The sequence below is a fragment of the Indicator indicator genome, chromosome 2 (genome assembly GCF_027791375.1).
Source record: "Indicator indicator isolate 239-I01 chromosome 2, UM_Iind_1.1, whole genome shotgun sequence".
NCBI classification, from domain to species: domain Eukaryota; kingdom Metazoa; phylum Chordata; class Aves; order Piciformes; family Indicatoridae; genus Indicator; species Indicator indicator.
The window spans coordinates 43,504,112-43,522,042 of NC_072011.1; the positions used below are offsets into that span (position 1 = coordinate 43,504,112).

Genomic DNA, 17,931 nt, shown 5'->3' on the forward strand with positions numbered 1-17,931 from the left:
AAGCTTTTTTGGAATTACTAGCTCAATTTGAGCTAGGACCTCTCCTCAAGTGATCTTGGGCACAGTTTATGCTTATTCCTATTAAAAAGTAGTGGACGTAGAGAACATCACTAATGACATGTGAGACCACTGCTAGCATGTCCTTCCAGAAACTGCCATTATTCGTGACAAGAAGTTCAGTTCTGTGGTATGTTAGGCCTCAGCTACTATAGTGTTAAGAAAGAGCAGCACACAGGACCAAAACAAGATTTGGAGAATCCTCTTCATATCCAAGATTAACCAGTAATCAGCCATTTATTGCCAGCCATGGTCACAGACCCTCTGACTGTGGTGAGCTGAGCATCTTCTCCTCTAGCAGCTCCAACTAAAGGGGCTCTACTTCTTAAGGGATGTTAAAAAGGAAAAAGACAGGCTAGTAGGGACTACTTTTCCTAACCTTGCAAGAACATCAATCCACACCCCTCACAAAGTGAAAAACATACCAAATGACTCATGACTTCACAAGTAATAACACAAATGCCACAGAAGACAAGTCTGTACCTTTCCTCCTGACAATGAACTCAAATTTAGCTGGGACCAAAGTGTCCAGGCTAATGTTAATGGCATTCAGTCCTGCCTCCTTCAATTGGGGCAGCATTCTGGTTAAGTTGATTCCATTTGTTGTGACAGCAATGGTTTTCAGACCTTCTAGCTTGTACAGCTGACCTATGAAAATAAAAGGTAAAAAAAAAAAATACCTTAAAAGAAGTAATCAGCTGTAAGTTACACAGAAAACTCAAAAGATGTGTGAAAAAAAATCTGAGGGTATGAGGAAAACATGGACACTTCAGTGCTTCAGCCTTCTTCCAGATGTATTGGTATCAGAGATCCATTTTAGCACAAATCTATTTCAAAAGGTATGAAAGTTTATTGCAAATGAAATTGGTTATAAACAACATGAAAATGCACACTTATTTTGTTCTCTATTTTTTTGAACAGCTACTTTACTGTTGGAAGAAGACCTCTGATTTTATTTACTTTCTTTTCCTGAATTTAACTTTGCAAACTGAATTCTGTGTTCTGCAATAAGAAGCAGCAATCCACCTCTTTCATACTTGACACCTGAACTAGCTGTGTTCATCTAGCAACATTAACACTACTATGCTTTACCAAAAAACAGAGGTAGCTGCCAGCAGTATTGATTTTAAAATGCTGAAAGAAGTACCACATATACTCCTAACTAAACAGAAAAGGTCAACATATTAGGCCATTATAGAGAATCCAAGGCAACAACATCTAAGGGACAAAACACTTGCATTTAATAACTGAAATATTTCCATTACCCACAACAACAGACAAGCCAATTGAAGATGACTTGCACAAGTGAGGGAATCCTGTCTTGGGCATGTAAATCACCTTGTGATTGTGATGATTACATTAAGAACTGAGAGGTGTCTCAACAAAGATAAGATCATCCTGAACAACCTGCTTGATGTGTCATCTCTGCCCACTGAGACAGCAACTGCCCAGGGGGTGTGATGGGCAGTGGACAGCAAAGAGGGGTGGAGGTTGCTTGGCTCCAACCCCTGCAGTCACACAGGAAGACCCCCTGGAATGCACCAAGGGTATGGACCAGGAGCAGCTACAATGAATGAACCAGGAACGCAATAAAAGCCCTGGGCTATGCCAGCTTATGGGGTAGGGGTGAAACATCACTGGAGACATCTCAGGCCAGAGGCAGCAGCCCTGGAGACATCTCTCTTCCTCCCCCCACCACCAAAGAAGGACCATGGAGTGGTAACTCTCTCTCCTGTTCTCTCTTCATCAATTCTTTCTCTATTTTGTTTGCTCCATTTTCTCTCTCGTTAATAAATAGTCTCATTGTGATATATGACCTTGTTTGTGCCTTAATTTCACTCACGGGAATGTTTTAAAAGGAAGCACATTTCCTTTCCAGGCTTCGGATCAAGACAAGAAGACACTAAAAAAAATGGCTAACAACAGAAAACCACATATGAAACAGTTAATATCATGAGATTAAGATTTAGAACATATGAAACAGTTAATATCATGAGATTAAGATTTAGAACATAGCTGCCTTCTCATATGCCAAATGCAGAATTCCCCTGCATACTAAATCTCCCAGGGGCGGGCTTTCAAACCTCCAGTTATCAGTTCAATAACAAATACAGGAAAACCTCATAACCCTCTTGCAGAAGCAGAGCCATAATAAAGTAATTTTCTTATTTTCCCTCTCTTCTCTCACCACCTCTATCCTAATTAGGTATAGGAGAAAGTATTTGAAGAGCTATTACCAGAAGCAGCTTTAATTACAACACACATATTTCATAGCCACTTCTTTTCTCCCTATTTTACCTCTATTTGTTCATGTTGATGAGGGCTTTACTTCCACTTCATCTCATTTCTCAGCTATTTTCCAAGTATTCACCCTCAGCTGGGTAAGTTCAGCAAATATGCTGAATTTCACAGCAGCAGCATTTTGCAGCATGATTAGTGCTGTCCCAGCTCATTTTCCAATGAGGAACTGGGAAAACTCAGTGTCAGGACACTTCAGTGGTTGTAATGTAAAGTCTACTGCAGGCATGGCAGGAACAGGCTTGCAGGAGGTCCCTTGCTCAAGCGTACCCTCAAGAAGTTTGCAGCAGACACCTAGCTATGTGGTGCAGTCAACACACTTGAGGGATGAGATCCATCCAGAGGGACCTGGACAAACTTGAGAAGTGGGCTTGTGTGAACCTCATGAGGCTCAACAAGGACAAGTGCAAGGTCCTGCAACTGGGCTGGGACAATCCCTTGTATCAATACAGGCTTAATGGATTGAGAACAGCCTTGTGGAGAAAGACTTGGGAGTACCAGTGGATGAAAAGCTCGACATGAGCCAGCAATGTGAGCTCACAGACCAGAAGACCAACTGTAACCTGTGTTGCATCAGAAGTGGTGTGTCCAACAGGTGAGGGAGGTGATTCTGCCGCTCTGCTCTGGTAAGACCCCACTTGCAGTACTGTGTCTGGTTCTAGAGTTCTCAGAACAGGACTGGAGTTGGAGTGGGTCTAGAGGAGGGCCACAAAAATGAGCCGAGAGCTGTAGCATCTCTGATGAGAGGCTGACAAAATTAAGGTTATTCAACCTGGAGAAGGCTCTGGGAAAGCCTTATTACAGCCTTTCAGGAGACCTATAAGAAAGATGGGGATAATCTTTTCATAAGGGTCTGTTGCAACAGCACAAGGGGTATGCAACAAGACTTAACCTAAAAGAGGGTAGAGATTTAGGCTAGATAAAGGGAAGGATTTCTTTAACAAAAGAATGGTGAAACACTGGAACAGGTTGGTCAGAGAAGTGGTAGAAGCCACAGATCTGAAATCATTCAAGGTAAAGTTGGACAGATCTCTGAGCAATCTGGTCTAGTTGACTATGTCCCTGCTTACTGCAGGAGGGCTGCACTGGATGATGTTTAAAGGTCCCTTCCAACCCAAAACATTCTGTGATTCTGTGATTAAGAGCCCCATGAAGCCATTTAGAACCTGAGGTGGTAATGACAGAGCAGTTTTGACGTAAGATTTATCTAGCATTCACATTTCAAAATCCTTTCCACTGAACAAGGATAACCTCTTCTTAGAAGGTGTGCTATTGGCCCAAATTTGCCAAAGATTATTTAACACTAGCTGTCACTAGCAGCTTCATCTTTGTGAGAGCATAGGATACAAACTGCAACCACAAGGAAGTATAAGAACACCACTACTTTTATTTACATCCTCTGAATGCTCAACTGCCTTACAAAAGTGAAAAGACTAGCTGCCACACAGCATGTATTACTAGAAACGTGAATTCTAAAAAAAAAAAAAAAAAAAAAATTTAATAAAACCAAAGCCATGCTGCAGCCTAAAATGGAAAAAAGAGAATTAAAAGGAGCATCAGCAGATTAGGCCAGTTAATGCAGGCAGCAGCTGTTATCAAAGCATATTCTTTCTCATCAGATAGGAACAGACAAGGCCCCAGAAATACAGTAATATGTGGAAACACTTGTAATAGCAAGTTGGATAGATGCCATCTGTGAGATATTGGAGATGGAGAATTAACATTAATACCAACAAGTTAAAAAAAAAATAAAGGGACCAGTTAGTACACTCTCCCTGATTTGTGTAAGCTGAGAAGCGGAACATTTGCAGTTGCTTGATTTCCTAAGTAGTTGACTTCTAAAATCAAAAGGAATTAAAGAGATTTCATAACTTTTCACCTTGTACCTGTGTTGAGTTTGTTTGCTGGCTTTTTGCTCACTGCTTTAGCAACAATCAGTACAAGCAAAGGCAACTGATAAAAGTAACAAGCAGAAAAGGCAATAGAGTAGATACTATAATTCAATAGCATGAAGATAAAAGCTTTTGTCAGGCCAAAACCATCAAGTAAACCCTTTTACATTTACTTTTTTCTTTTTCAGAAGCATCTTCTTAAATAGAACTTTCTCACATATTCCCCTCCAATTTTTTTTTCCTAATTACATTTCTCCTGACTGATTCCAGAAAACGTATATATATCTCCTAATACATTAATTAAAACACCTACCCTAAACTACTTCTACCTTGAAATGTGTTTTTCTATAAAGTCATTTACGGAAAATGATTGTCAGAGGAGATGTGTACTTCTCAGACGATTAATAATAAATGGGTGTCATACAGTTTGTATCTGGTGCTAATTTAAACCTAGTGCAATATAGAACCAGTCTCCTTTGGGATGCTCAATCAGCTGCCACAGAAGAGTCTCAGACCTATGTTTTCAGCCATCCCAGGACATGATTTAGCTTTCAGTAAGCGTTAGTCACAAGTCACGGTTTGTGTATGTATGTGCATAAAAAGACTTTAAATAATCTCAAAAGCTGTAGCAGGTCTCTGAATAACATGGTCTTCTATATTAGCTTCAAATCACTTCTGTTTACTGAAACAACACAAAAAGTTTCAACTTTTAAGTATTAGAAAAATACGACAATAGGACTCCAGCATTTTGGAGCTTTATTTCATGGACTCTTTATCGTGAAGAAAAAGGTTTGCTGAAAACATACCTTACTTAAATGTCATCCCTATTTGGCACCTGAGGTATAGTAGCCAGCCTCTATAAATGATCCAGAAATCCCATTAACTGTCGCAGCCTAAACCAGTACATTGTGACGAGATGGCTTCAATAAAGGTGCCTAATTCAAATCCTGCAAAAGACATTTTTGGGCTTGTTTTCCTTTCAACGAGTTTTCCCATAGCTGTTACACATGATCTATTTAGCTTTGAGATTTTTATCTTGATTTCAAACTTGTGCACCATAGAATAACACTGAAGTCTGAGAAGACAATTGTTTATAGAATTAATTTGCCAATTTTCAATGTCTTAGGAAAAACACAGCCAAGCTAATAAAAATTCATGACAGAACGAACTAATGCAGCAAGACAATCATATTACCATCCACTACATTTACCCCAAGATAACTCCTTTCTTGTCGTCCATTAAAATGCTCACTATGTATCTGTCAAAGTCCAGCTTTGAAGAGCACAGGTAGAATAATGAAAGCTCAGTAGTTCTAAAAGATCCATCTCTCTAAGCTACAGAAATAAACCTTTGAGAAGTCTATCACTTCAGCAAAACAAACAAAAGCTTTCTACCTTTCCAAGATCACTACTTAAGAATTGCAAAAACGTGTTCACTCCTAACATCAGAGAGTTTCTGTGATGAGTATAAAAAGCCATCAGCTATCACTGATAAATCAAAAAGGTGCATACACTAAGACAGGAAAGTTCTGCACTGATGATGTTGATTTCAACCACTTTTCATGCCAATACTATATGCCGAACTGTAATGCTTTATTGTATTTTAAAATACTTATTTTATAAATCTCTTCCCCTTTTTGATCGGTGAAAGTCATCAAAAATTAATTATGCTTCTTATTACCATAAATGAGGAATGTCTTTTTGAAAGTAACAGGTCTCCTAAAAAAAGGTACATAGCACTCTCAGACCCAAACAAAAAACAACCTACTGTGCATGGGCAAAATGTCCTAGAGAATGGCATTCCAGAGTTCCAAAAAGAAGTTAGCATTGTTTCAGGACTCCTCACAATCAAGGTTCGAGGAGACCCAAGCTAGCTCACTCTAGCCACATCTTTTCCAGCTATGAACATGTCAGTTCAACATATTACACTGCTCTGCTGCCTCCTTTGGAAAAGGACATAAAGGTCTTCCAAATCCTGAACAAAACAGAGCAGAAGCAGGGACCAGCAGCTTCCTGCATCAAAGTTCACTGTATCAGCAGGCAGTTTACTCTACTTTGAAGACCTTCATCTTCCATATCAACCCATTCTTATACTCAATACCTTATGAGGGTATAGGTGCAGAAACAGGCATGTTCAGTTGCCTAGAATACACAAAAGTACAACCACCTATATAACCTTAGTTTAATACCTTGCCACTACACCTACTGCAATGTCTGTAAACACATGAGGCTTTGGATAGGAAAAAAAAAAAAGCATCTGACTCAAGAAAAAAACAGGCACAGTCAGTCAATTCAATGCCATTTCAAAGAGAGAGAATTCTAAAAATTACCCAATAATTTATCTTTCATTGAAGTAATAATCTTCATCAATAACTGTAAAAAGATAAGACATTTTCACCATCCTTTATTAAACACTGAAGAGCAAGTGACATCTGTTACCAAGGAAATGAAAACACAAAAGCAATACTCTTCTGAAAATCCAAAAGAAAACCTGTTTTGTATATAAGCACATACCTGCTGCTCCTTCCCAGTAAGGACCTGGTCATATAATTTCCTGATTTTTCACCCCAAGGCTGCATTATTGCAACTATTCAAGTGGAAGTTGAATATGAAGACAATTCTAAGTTCAGCTGTCATAATATGAAGAGACATAAGTTCCATACAAACAGGAATGCAGAATTGGAAATTTTTAGAAAGGAACTATTTTGCATTTCTGAATGCTGGGAAAAAGCAACTTCTCCAAAAAGGAAAAGTTATTTAATTCACAACTACTCCTCAGGCTGCTAGGCTGTACTAGTAGATAGACATAAGAATAGTTCTTGCATCAATATCTAGCAAGTCACTTTGAAGCACACTGTATTTATTGGGAACTCACCCACAATATCAACCACATCAGGACGGATAAGTGGCTCTCCTCCTGTCAGTCTGATTTTTTCAACACCTTCTTTCACAAACAGTTTGGCTAGGGTGATTACTTCCTGAGCAGTAAGTAGCTCTGATTTAGGGGTCAGCTGAACACCTTCCTCTGGCATACAATACTGACCTGAAACAAAGAATACAGCAATATATGAGTAAAAAAATAACCAGCAGCAGTTAGTCTAATATTGCTGGGCAAATTGCACCAATTGCAACTGCCTTCAATAGCTGTCAAATGACTCAGCTTTTCTGAAATACAGATAAAATCACACACATAGTCCTAACAATTTTCTGGTTTCCTTCATAAGAAAAAGCAAGATTTGTAATTGATAGGTCTCAAAATTACAATGGACCCACTCTAAAGGAAAAGCTGATCTTATTGCTATCTAACCTGCATTCAGAGATACTGAACTGAATTGGGATATTGCCAAACACTTTGCAAACTCTCATACTTATTGCACACGTTGGGTATGGCATGTATGCAAAATTCCATTAGCACCATCATTCAAACCACAACAGGTCTGATGAAAGACCTGTTATTCCTATGTGTCTCTAGCAGATCCCTAAATTTCATAGAATCACAGAATGGTCCAGGCCAGAAGGGACCTCCAAAGGTCATCCAGTCCGACCTCCCCGCAATCAGCAGGGACATCCTGACAACTAGACCAGGTTGCCCAGGACCTCATCAAGCCTCACCTTGAGTATCTCCAGGGAAGGGGCCTCAACCAACCTGTTCCAGTGTTCCACTGCCCCCATAGTGAAGAACATCTTCCTGATATCCAATCTAAATCTGCTCTTCTCTAATTTGAAACCAATGCCTCTCATCCTGTCTCTGCAGGCCTTTGTAAACAGTCTCTCTCCATCCTTCCTGTAGGCCCCCCTCAGGTACTGGAAGGCTGCTATTAGGTCTCCCCAGAGCCTCCACTTGTCACTGCTCTCCATCAGGACTTCAAGTCATTGAGCACCACCCTCTGGACCATCCAGCCAATTCCTTATCCACTCAACTGTCCACCCATCAAATACCTATCTCTCCAATTTGGTGAGCAGGATGTTGTGGGGGACTGTGCCAAAGGCCTTGCAGAAGTCCAGCTAGATCACATCCATAGGTCATCCCTGATCTACTGACACAGTCACTTTGCCATAGAAAGCCACTAGGTTGGTCAGGCAGGATTTGCCCCTTGTAAAGCCATGCTGGCTGTCTTGTATCACCTCCCTGTCCTCCCATGTGCCTCAGGATAGCATCTAGGAGGATCTGTTTCAAGATTTTCCCAGGAACAGAGGTGAGGCTGACAGGTCAGTAGTTCCCAGGGTCTTCCTTTCTACTCTTTTTAAAAATGGGTGTGATGTTTCCTTTCTTCCAGTCCCCAGGGACTTCACCTGACTGCCAGGACTTTTCAAATATCATGGAGAGTGGTTTGGCAACTACAGCAGCTAATTCCCTGAGGACTCTGGGATGTATTTCATCAGGTCCCACGGACTTGTGTATTTTCAGGTTCCACAGCTGCTCACACACCATGCCTTCCCTTACAGTGGGAGGGACTTTGTCACCCTAGTCTCCAACTTGTAGGCCATCAATATGAGAGCCATGAGGAGAGGTTGCCAGTGAAGACTGAGGCAAAAGAGTTGTTGAGAATCTCAGCCTTCTCCTCATCCGTTGATACAAGTTCCCTACTGTTGCTCATCAGTTAACGCTTTCTTTAACCTTCCTTTTCTGGTTAATACACCTGTAGAAGCCTTTCTTGGTTTTCCTTACATTCCAGCTGTGCCTTGGCCTTCCTGATCTCATCCCTACACATCCAGGCAACATCCCTATACTCCTCCCAGGATGCCTGTGCCTTCTTCCATTTCCTATGTAGCCCCAACTTGCCCTTTAGCTTGACCAGCAGGTCACAGCTCAACCATGGTGGTCTCTTGCCCTCCTTGCCCAATTTCTTACATGTGGGGATTGAGATGTTTTATGGTCTATAGAGAGCATCCTTAAAGATCTGCCAGTTCTGTTCTGTTCCCTTGTTCTTGAGGGCTGTGTCCCCCCAGGTCCTATTTACTACCTTCTTGAAGAGCTGGAAGTTTACTTTCTTAAAATTTAGAGTCCTAATAGTGCTTCTTGTGGGCTTCATACCCCTTAGGAGAGTGAACTGCACTAGTGCAGGCATTAATCTGCTGGATTTTCATGTTTATTCCATCATTAGGCATAGCTAGTGGGGGGACAGAAGAAAATACTACTTGTGCTCCTGACCCCTTAACCACTCAGCCCTGTTGATCCAAGGCGCTTTGTGGGAGCTACCCTCCTGTCTCTTATTACCTCAGATGCCCTTGGTTCAGCTCTGTAAGACCTTGCCTTTGCTGCAGTGTTCACAGCATTCTTCGGTGCAACAGGTTGTAGGCCCTTGCAGTCACCCCATCCTTCCAACCCTTGTGTCATCCTACCACTTGACACAGACAATTTTGATATTGTCATCATCTCCCACCTCACGTGAAATGGCAGACTGAAGGCTAACCTTAGGCTCCTCTCTAGTGCACTTGGTTTTAACTCCCTCCCACTTCAAGCCTAGTTTTGCTCCTGCTTCCCCATCCCACCAGCAGCTCAGCCCCAAAAAAATTTCTATCTATCCTTTACCGTTACATTGTAAAGACAAGAATCAGCAGAGAGCCAACACAGCAATAAGTACCCAAACTTGATTCCTGGCCTTTGCACAATATGGTACATAAAAACTCTCTGCAAGAAAGCAGGTGGACACTTACACCTAAGGTTGCATTTCTCGGTCAAAGAAATTCGCAAGTAATTATGCTGACGCCCAAAGCTGTCTGTCAAAAAAGCAGAGAAGGGAGCAGCATGTTCCAGTAGAAAGCGTCCTCTTCCTGAGCTTTGCAACTCCTGTAATGAAAACAATGAAGTGCTAAATATTTGAATAGTTATTCCATCAACATCCTGTGTAAATATTAACTTTGAACTCAACTGATAAATATTATTCCATTTTTCCTCACAGAGAGAGCTGCACAAGAAAAACCTATGACTTGTCTTTATGGTCAAAACAGGCCATTTATTGATTGTTTCACACCCTACTGAATTCCATGGACTCGTACTACAATTTTCCTTGTGCATTTTAACATACAACCTCTGCCACAAGAGCTTTGGGATTTTTGTGCAGCTTTTTTCAATTGCATCTATTCCCTTGCCAGAATTGATGGGACCAGCCAATCACACTACACCTCTTAGGAAAGATAAAATCTTAATGAGAGGGTCCCTCCCTGCACTTCGGTGTATGTGAACTAAAAGCTGATGAAACACTGCATCTCTGCTTGTGTCTCTACTGACACATGCATCTTGTTAATACCAAACCCAAACTGCTGCTGTGTAGAATTATGTTTCATGATATCTCTGTTAAGCACGTTTCCAACAAGGTCTTCTTCCCCAAATTCATACATCAGAATACTTCCAAAAAAATGTCAGATAAAAGATGAAAAATACAGCGGGGCTAGAAGAAAAATGTATGATCCTGAACACTCCACCTGGTCAAGCCCACATAAAAAGATTCAGAACTTTAATCATGTCTTTATTAATGCCATGAAGCCAATATTGAATTGATTTCCATTTACAGTTCTGTAGCATATTCTAGAGCAACACAGTTTTCAGGAAGTACTGAGTATTTGCCCCCCAGAATGAGAGTATCACATGAAATATCCCAAATTAGTAGTGGATATTAGAAATTAATACAATTCAAGTTTATACCAAGCATCTTTGAAACATCACTACTATCAACAACAGAACACTATTGGTTATAGCGAGGTCTAAACGCAGGGAGCCTCACTGCCTTTACTCCATGACTTTCACATTGCTATATTATATCTTTATTTTTGTACACCTGTAAAGCACAGCTAAAACAGCTCTGCTACTTTTGGAAAGTAATTCAATACCTTAAGTGAAACATACAGTAAGCAAACAAACCCTTATCACGGTATTGCAGAAAGCCAAAAGTTTATCAACTTACTTTAATCAGCTGTGGATACTTGCTTCAGGCACTACATACAAACATCATCCAAACACTGACACTTCTTGTGTCATTTCATCTACTGTATCACAGTTAAATTACCATTTTATAGACAGCCAATTTAATAACTCTGACAGAAGCCCACTGCATAGAATTACAAAAGAAACCAGAGAAAACAGCATCAAAATAAGTGAAAGAACTACCTTCACTGTGCCCCTATTAGTTAATCACATACAGACACTTAACAACCAGCTATATGTCAAGAGGAAGAAAGCTCAAGGATTTCTGGATGGTACAGTAGACTTACAACCCCAGTGAAAGAGTACAAGCAACCACTTCTGTACACATCATGTTCACAAAGTAAAAAATTGAAGGGGAAAAAAAAAAGTCAGCTACAGAATTGTTTCTCAAGTCAAAACCATACTGGCAAAATTTTACAGACTGTGGCAGGCAAATATTAAATAAACTTTTGACAAATCTAAGATATAGAATGAGAAACCAGACAAAATTATCACAGCTAGTAATCAAACTGCTGAAGTGAGCAAAAGTAATGATTTCCATCTAGTGAAAAACTGACCTGTGAAATCTCCAGACATACTAAAATGGGTATGCATGGGCCAATGCCAAGGGACTGGGCAGAACCACAGCCATCATCTTCCTGGCTGTGGTCATCACTAGTAACCACAGAAGTTAATCATTCACAGCATTTCAAAACAACCCTTTCAAGAACTCTGGAAATGATCAGCTAAACACCCCAGGTATGCTTCTTCAAAACATTTCATTCTAAAAGCATTTGTAAGAAAGGTTTGGGGGGGTGTGCAGAAGACAGTGAAGACACCTTCAGTGACTGGATCAGACAGACAGCAAAGGTTATCTGGGGAGAAGCCCAACTTCATTCAGCAGCAGCTGCAGCAATTTTGACTCCAGCTGCGCTAATACCACAGCAGCTGCTAAACTTTTAAGCAGAAGCAGCCCTTTCCTGGCAACACAATCTTTCCACTAGGTTTTAAACAGTTCACCACACTTCTTGATCCAACCAACTTTGTGGTTAGATAAGATCTCCATGAACATCCCCAACAGTCGGGGGTCAGGGAAGATAAAGGAGACAGTGGCTGTTTCAAAGAACATGAGTTTACCCCTGACAAAACAGCAGTACTAGCTTCCACATAATTGCTTTTCTGCCGGAAGAAAGCAGTCTCTTTCAGTTTCTGTTTTGTAGCGGTGGCCACAACAGCAGAGTCGTAAGGGGGTCGAGGCCAGCCTTCTCCAGGCCTACCCTTCCCACCCTGCAGAACCATGTGCGCTGCCCACACACATTCTTACACCTCCCTCTTCCCCAGCTTGCACAGGCAGAACGAGTCCTCGGGTGTTTAATCAATCCCCAAGGGAAAACGCTCTAGCCTGGGCACCTGTGAGTTGTCTGTGAGCTCTGCACTGCTTTAGTTTACCCGAGAAACCCAAATCTGGGAGCTTGCTTCCTTAGAAATGCTGGCTTTACTGCACCTGCTGTGAGAGTTTCTCAGAACATGAGCAGTCAAAGAGCCCAAGTAAACATCCAAAGTTCACTTCTGCTGATTCCCTAGTTAGAAAACTCACCTCTGAACAGACTAAATCTGAAGATATTTGAAATACCACCAAACTCAGAAAAACCACGGAAAGTGTTGTGGGTTGTCTTTTTCTTGAAAACTCCGGCCTGGTTGGATTTCTGATGTGTTCTTTCCTATCATTTTGGAAAGGGGTTCACATTGAAAGAGAAAGCTCTCCCATCCCTATTAAAATTATTTTGGCCCTTCTCTTAGGAGCACTCATTTCCTGTTTCTTTATCAGGATCAGCCACCACTGGAACAGAATGCAGGAAACAACAGTTCCTGTTTTTAGTCTGCCATTCACCTGCATGGCTGCTACAGGAAAAGAAGCTAAAGTAAGAAGATGTACTGGAGAAATAACACTGCCTTTCACTGATTAAAGTGAACTGTCAAGAAAGAGTATTAGAAGAACAGGCACTCAGAAGGCAGCTGGGGTCAATACACTTTAAAGTTTCTGTTGGAAACAACTAATCTTTACCTCTTGACATAAAATAGCAGGTGTTGGGGTGGTGAAAAGTTTCCCAGAGCTGCTAGAGCTTCTTTCTATCAACTTCTTGTTATGTACAAAGATGGCTTTGTCTGGGAGGGAAGAATGACTGGAGATGGAATTTTTAAAGTCATTATAGTTCAGGGTCTGTCCAGTTTGACATCAGCAATGAGGAACCAGGAGACACCCATGATGAGTTCAGTAGCATCAGCATCTACTGGGAACAGATCCTGTATTACCAGAACTGCCAGTGTGACCATCACTAACATATTTTTATCAATTCCACAAGGAAGGCCAAATATCAGAGGGGTGAAACTCAGCTGCCTTTCTAGTAATTCAGGACAACGGATGAAGCACTCTCTTGGGCAGTCATGTAAGTAAGATTTTCTGAAGGGGAATAATAGGATGAGGTTTGATCTAGTCACTCACAGCCTGTGTGAGATACTGGAACGGGGAGAATACAAAAGCTGCTTACTACAGTTCCCAGACTATGGGGAAAGGGTTATTAATTTTTCTGAAGTTGGAAAACGTGATTGTCAGTATTTTAACACATCAATGTCCAGTCACATAACTTTTTCACTCAAAAGGGATGGTTATAATCCTGAAGTCCCCACTCTCTTCTCCATAGCTGACAGAAGGCACTTCTGCACATAGGGAGAGTATGTCCTGTCATACAGTGTACTTTATCTGATCTGTGAAAAAAGCTTCATTCTCTGGGCTGTCAATCCCTTCTTCTTAACTAGTACTGAAAGAATGAGAGCTTAGATGACTGTACCTAGCAGCTATATTTTGACAAGCTGTCAACTCTTCAGACCTGTCAATTCATCTGTTATTTCCAGGAGAACTCTTCTAACACTGCAGCAAAACTGAGAGCTGTCACCAGAGGTATTCATAACCATAAGGAACACCACAAACTGACAGGAAAGGCACAGTTAAACAAAAGCGTGAAGAGAATGGAACGCTTATCTATTTATCAAGCTGAAGATCTTCTCTACCCTTCCACCTTCACCTTATGCCCAGTGGTATTTGTGCACTATGAAATAGTAATCCCTGCAAACACTACTTCTGCATAGGCCTTGAGGACCAGCACAACTTATGACATTGTTAGCGCTGCCCCTGCTCCTGCTGGCTCTTACAGCTCCTGCAGCCCCATTGGGTTTCTGTCTCAGCACTGCTGCTTCACTGGCATCATAGACAACTCAGCAAAAACTTTTCTGTTTCATGCCTCACCTTTAATATCTTAGCCTGTAGGGAAGCAGTGACATAGTGTCCTTGTTCAACCTGGAAATAAGACAACCACAGAGGCTGAAACGGGTCTAAGTAGGCCAAGTGCCAGAATGAGGTCTGAGCTGAGAAATCCAAGACAAATGTTTTTTTTCTGAGGGCTCAGCGGCTGCTACCCAACAGCTGACCCCAAGACAGCATGCTACAGTTCTGGTTACTGGCACATGAAGCACTGCTCTGGACTTTGATCAGCTACCCACAAAGTAGAGCTCCAGTACACAGAGTTTCACACGTGATTAGCCAAGAATAGGGCCTTCTGGATAAGTTGTGCTATGCTCTTTATCCCAGTGGCAAAGACTTAATAGAGGCCACACAAAATTTCAGGTGGTTATGCTGGAATTACATGAGCTTCATAAACATATGGCAGAAGCCAAAAATGAAACTTTGTAACATGATGCCCAAAACCTTGTCTGGAAATGATACATCTAAAACAAGATTTAAAATAAAACCGTAGTAAAAAGTAATAAAAAAAGGCTAATTTCCAACATATTATTGCTCTCCAGCCTCACTATTTAAAGGGTCCTCTTATCATCCTCCTTTGTTTCAAAAAGCTGGTGTTTTTGCATGTTTGCATGTAAACTTTCAGCTTCAAATAAAAATTAAAATCACATTTTTTTAAAAGTAGTACAAATTATTTTTTTTTTTACTGTACTGGAAGATACACAGTTTTGTAGTAGAAATATATAATCCTATATGTTATTTATTAAAAAAATAATTTTGACATGTATCCACATGTATAAATTGACATGGCATTACGCTTTCCTTTGTTAACTGTGTATTAGTGAAGAAATTCTTATCCATAACCAAATAACCATGAAAATGCTGCTTTCAGAGTGCCTCCTGCTATCTGCCCTTTTGCTAGTCTTAGAAAAAGAAACTCTATGCTAAGCATATCACCAAGACTGACAACTGTATCTTAAATACCAAGACATAAACAGGCTCAAACATGTGGATTAACCAGTCCATAATAATCTGATCAAGTTCTAGGTTTTATTTGTAAACATTTTAGAAAAAGCTTTCAATATATCTTCAAAACTGACATAAATTTTCACAGCCTAAGATTTGACCAGCCAGATTATCTGGCCAATATCATGTTATTTCTCTATAAATACGTAATTTTTCACCACATATTTCCTAAAAAGAACATTTCAAGAACTTAATGAACATTCAAAACACAAATAAAAGCTATAGAGTGTTTATATTGGAAGGAGTCACCTGCCTAGCATTCACAGAAAGTTCATAGAAAAGTGTTAGCAGTGACAGCAAATGCAGGATACTAAATGCACACAGACATTTTCCCATTATCTCAAAAACCATCATGTAAGAAGCAGGCTACAAAGCTGTCAACTGAACATAAATTCACCACATAATACCAACACAGTAGCTGCACCAACCCCACTCTGTCTTGTAACCTAAAGACTTAAAATAGGTGGCCTTAGACACAGCCTTTCAGTTGCTCCCTGAAGTTCCTGAGATAGAGTTCTTCCTTCCAGAGGTGTAAGGACCATTTTAAAAGGAGATGAAATATAATTTAGTGCTCTCTTCTCCTCTTTGCATCCCCTGCACTCAATTGAAATCTTGTGAAACTAAACAGAACGCATGAACAGTTTTAGTTCCAACCCAGATCCTAGTCAAACAGCATTAAACATTGTTCTGAATGTCATCTGAAAGCACGGTTCACTGCCCCATATAGCTGTAAGGTTAACTGCTCCTCTTTACAGATTAATCCTGGAAGAAACTGAGAACAGAAAAGAGCCATCAGTATATTATCATATATATACACATATAGTTGCTAAGTTTGCATTAGCCTGCATCTCAGGCCCTGCATGGTATCAGCCAGTACCCCAGCACACCTGTCACAGTTACAAGCCACACACACAAATCACCCATCCCATTCTTCCAGCCACTGTGGCTTTCATCCCTTAAGGGAGAAGGGCTTCTGGAGACAGACGTTTGCAATCAACCTCTCTCAAAAGTATTCCTGAGTATAGGTTACAACCACTTGATTTATAGAAACCAGTTAAAAAACCACTACATCGTTTAGAAAACAATCAAAAGAAATTCAATAATCTTCCTAGATTCCCAAGTAAGTGTTCAAGAAAGCAACACGCAAGCCTATTTGACTTCCTGCACGTAAGTAAAGGGTAGTGAATGCATTCAATTCTGAAGATACAAAGACTTTCACTAATAGCTTTATCTTATTTTCTGCTTGTTAAAGCCAGTCATGAGATTGCAAGTACATCAATAAATCATGTCCAGCTGGACCATTACAGAACCTTTATGTGCAGCTTTTTCTCTTGCATTTGAACACCAAAGAGACCAAACTGACCTGGGGGACCAAAAGCTAAAAGTAGGAGGAGCTAGATCTGGACACCACCTGTGCTCATGTCATGCCTGCAATGGAACAAACAGCTTCCCTGCAAAGTTGGTGTGACCACTCAGAGTACAACCACCACAAGCTGCCCAAACACCCCATTTTGACCTAGGCAGACCGAGTGTCGTTGTGTAATATTCTCTTTGTCTTAGAACTGGTTCAGATCCAAGAGACTGAATGTCCTACTTACTTTCAAGGTAAGGGTGACATTTTAACAATGTAAAGACACAGAATTACATATTACTACGTCCGTTATTGACTCCCTCTTCCCCCCTCCCCTCACCCCCATGTAATCAAAGCCACGTTCACCACCGGAACTACCTATCGGTCTGGGACAGGTCGGTAAATTAAGCGTTTCTATCAGACAGGACGGGCGCGGCTCGGTGCCATTCATCCCAGCAGGTTCCAGCTGCAGTCCCCCTGAGCTGCAGACTATGGTGGCAGAAGCACCTTCAAGCCCAAGCTCCCCGCGGGAGCCCCGTCAGGCGAAGCCTGGATTGTCACAAGTACCCGCACCACAAACTTACGAATTCTTAAGTGCAAGGCACCGACCCAGGACTCAAAACCGCAAACACGACCGCCAGCGACCACACACCCCACAAGCGTCCCCCCGCGGCAGCGACACCTGCCCGCTGCTGTCCGCCAGCTCCAGCGACTACCTTCGTCCCCAAACCCTCCTATTCACTGCACCGACATTGCCTCCTATTCCTCACCGCCAGACCCCTCACCTGAGCCGCGGCGGAAGGAGCCCTGACGGACGCGCCCGCGCTGCAAGCGCGGCCCGGGGCTGCCGCAAGCGCCCCCCGCAGGAGCCGCCCCCACGCCGCCGCCATGCGGCTACCAGCCCCCATAGCGCGGGGGGCTCCGACGCTGCTGCCAGCCTCACACCGTCACGCGGCGGAGGGCGGGGTGAGGCAGCCAATCAGAGCAGCCGTAAGTGCCGCGCTGCACGCCGGGAGTTGCAGTCTGCGCCTCTCGGCACCGTGGGCGGGCTTGGGCTGTTGTGGGTGACCGCTGCCCGCAGTTTCCCGCAAGTCCCTCGCCACTAA

At 41.7% G+C, this 17,931-nt stretch overlaps 1 protein-coding gene across 3 annotated transcripts in view; it reads right to left on the reverse strand.

Moving 5' to 3' along the window:
• MOCS1 (molybdenum cofactor synthesis 1) overlaps positions 1-17,635 on the reverse strand; it is a 34,511-nt gene extending 16,876 nt beyond the window's left edge. For 2 of the 3 annotated variants that reach the window (XM_054399247.1, XM_054399248.1), the window contains exons 1-4: positions 17,611-17,635; positions 9,905-10,037; positions 7,122-7,289; positions 541-705 (exon numbers count right to left, since the gene is read on the reverse strand). In XM_054399247.1, the coding sequence (XP_054255222.1) occupies positions 541-705; positions 7,122-7,278 (322 nt within the window). In that variant the 5' untranslated portion in view covers positions 7,279-7,289; positions 9,905-10,037; positions 17,611-17,635. Of the gene's footprint in view, positions 1-540; positions 706-7,121; positions 7,290-9,904; positions 10,038-12,747; positions 12,776-17,610 lie in introns of those variants that run through there. The other variant, XM_054399246.1, reaches the window with a different exon arrangement.
• Between the last annotated feature and the right edge of the window lie 296 nt (positions 17,636-17,931).